The sequence below is a fragment of the Opisthorchis viverrini genome (genome assembly GCF_000715545.1).
Source record: "Opisthorchis viverrini unplaced genomic scaffold opera_v5_176, whole genome shotgun sequence".
Classification (NCBI taxonomy): Eukaryota; Metazoa; Platyhelminthes; class Trematoda; order Opisthorchiida; family Opisthorchiidae; genus Opisthorchis; species Opisthorchis viverrini.
In genome coordinates this window covers 1,065,726-1,068,212 of record NW_008751834.1, presented here as the reverse complement: position 1 = coordinate 1,068,212, position 2,487 = coordinate 1,065,726, and the positions used below count along the sequence as shown (strand labels likewise).

General features: G+C 42.7%; 1 protein-coding gene across 1 annotated transcript in view; it reads left to right on the top strand.

Annotated features, from left to right (window-relative positions):
• Positions 1 to 559: 559 nt before the first annotated feature.
• The window catches only part of T265_07615 (hypothetical protein), a gene marked incomplete at both ends in the record, with an annotated part of 22,189 nt that continues 20,261 nt past the window's right edge, over positions 560 to 2,487 (top strand). The window contains one exon of the mRNA XM_009173179.1: positions 560 to 1,177. Within this exon, the coding sequence (XP_009171443.1) occupies positions 560 to 1,177 (618 nt within the window). The remainder of the gene's footprint in view (positions 1,178 to 2,487) is intronic.

The following is a 2,487-nucleotide window of genomic DNA, read 5'->3' as shown; positions in this document are numbered from 1 at the left end:
TTCGAAGGTTATGACGTGTCACTGATGAACTGAATTAATCGGACAATTGAGTTGGGAGTACCAGTCCAAACTTTTGAGCCCTATTTAGGCATCCTAGGATCTCAGCGATGCTGAGAAATTGTCCCACAAGACTTTTCAACCAGAGGAACAATTGCATCAGTGAACGGTGAAATTTGGTGAGCTGCAAAAATATCATAGTAGATCAGGACGGTTTTTGGTTTGAGCACACACACAACAAAATGCAACATTTTATTCCACTTGTAAATGTTTTGCAGCTGGGAGCATTGCGTGGATAATGGGCACCGGCAATAACTCAACAATTAAGCAGTTTTGGGGGTACTGATATCCCCAACAGGAATGAACTGCGCCGATAACGTTATAGAGTTTGTGCGCAATGTTTTTCGTCGTTACTTTTCGTAGTCGGAAAATATTCTGCTGGTGGTTTCATTTTCAGTTGTCAATGCTTTCTTGGTTCTCTCTGCTTCCGTATCATGTTCACTTTGATCTGGTTTTGTCCAATCCATCTTAAATCTCCAGAAAACATTTTTCCGAGGAACTAATGGAGCAACGAAATAACGTACGGCTGATTTTCCAAGGTAGAGAACTGAAAGAGTACGATTCAGCGCAAGGACACTCCAGTCAACTTACGTCCAATCAGGGCTTAACAAATGAGCACCATTCTTTGAGACTATGTGATTACAATGTGCATGATGGATCCACTATTCATTGTTTGGTTACACCTGCGTCTACACCAACCACCACATCGAGTGAGGTCCAACTTGACCGAACTAGGTTTCCTAACCATCGCGGGCGTAGTTCCACCTCTAATGACTCTATATTGGCTGAATTCGACATGGGTACACGTCTGATGGAGCCTTTATTTGCTTTTCTTCTCGCCTTCACCTGGTTTTTCCGTATTGTCTATCGACAGTACTTCAATTCCGTTTCCACTTTTGCTCTTATCGCCCTGTCTGTGTTCTTTTGTGGCGCTGTGTTTGCTGTGAACTTTATGAACGCCGCATCCAACTTTGTGACTTTTGCGACTCGCCGGAGGAACTCCCCTGAGCCTTCAACTTCTGACTTACCAGATCCTCAAAATACACCCGACGCGTCCAGTGACGTACGTGTTGTTACGCTTACAATGGTAGCTCGACGGCTGCAGCAAGGTCAAGCTGTAGTGAGATCTACCGAAGTACACTTAACAGGCATGACTGAGTCCCAACTTCAATCGGGTACATCAAGCTCCCCACCAACCTAACAACTCTTGCACGCACATTTCTTCTTTGTTTCCCCGAAAAACTGTCTGGACGAGGATCTATTATTTTTCTGGTACTGTGATATGGGTAGTGATGATCACGTCACCTTGTACATCCAACAGTTCACAGCTAATATAGAGTGTATATTTAATCTATCTTTTCTATTTCTGACAATCGTGCTGTTTTTTGACTTCTGATCTGTGCCATTAAACATGAACGGGTTCTGGGCATGTGCATGTTTTAACACGGGGATTAGCCTGAAGTCACTTTGGTCCATACATTTTGTCAGGTGTCTTTCGACGGAAAAAGACATTCAACCTATTGAACGTAGTCCCTCTTTGTCCGTGAGCACACGTTCCGTGATGTATAAAGTATCCCTTCACTTAAGCAAAACCGATTCGTTTCACATCGGAGTTCATGTGGTATATTTTATTTTCAGATTAGCTATAACACAATGTGCACTTTTAATACCACAGTTCAAGTTAACTTGATAGACTGAACTTCGTCCTGGCAACTTCGATGTCATGTGCCGAAAAGATACAGCCAAGCACGTGTTGCTTCTCATTACCTAGCTAACGGAGGTAGGTATATCTGTCCCACAGAGTTCACGAGCGCTGAGCTTAAAACTGGATGGCTAATTGAATGATGTACTGTATGTCTCCAATTTCTTTCGTTGCTTCGAACAAAGAACGTCGATCTTGGAATGTAGAAACAGAAGAGTACATAAGCTCAAGGGCTCGCAGTTCATCATGCCGAAGAGTGAGAATTCTTACTGTCATTGCTTCATTGTGATATGTTTTGTTACGTTCACTAATTGGTTATTTTGCTCGATAATGGCGCCCTTTCAGTGCACTCAATCCGGTTGTTTTGTTCAGAGTTTACATTTTCGTGTAGCGCTGGCCATTTTGTCACTATTCCTTTCAGAATAATACTCAGCTTGGATCTCTATAGAGCAAGTGGATTATTCATGTGTGCCTTTTTGTTGATTACTCAGATCATCTGGCAGGAACTGATGGTCATGGTACCCTTTCGCGTCCCTTCTTTACCGTAGTACAGTCATACACTGCCCGAGTCGAAACCATGGAACACTCAGTTTTGCCAGAAAGATTAGTACAGATCATAAAGAGTATTACCGTAGTACATACACTGCCCGAGTCGAAACCATGGAACACTCAGTTTTGCCAGAAAGATTAGTACAGATCATAAAGAGTATCCATGCATGCATATACAT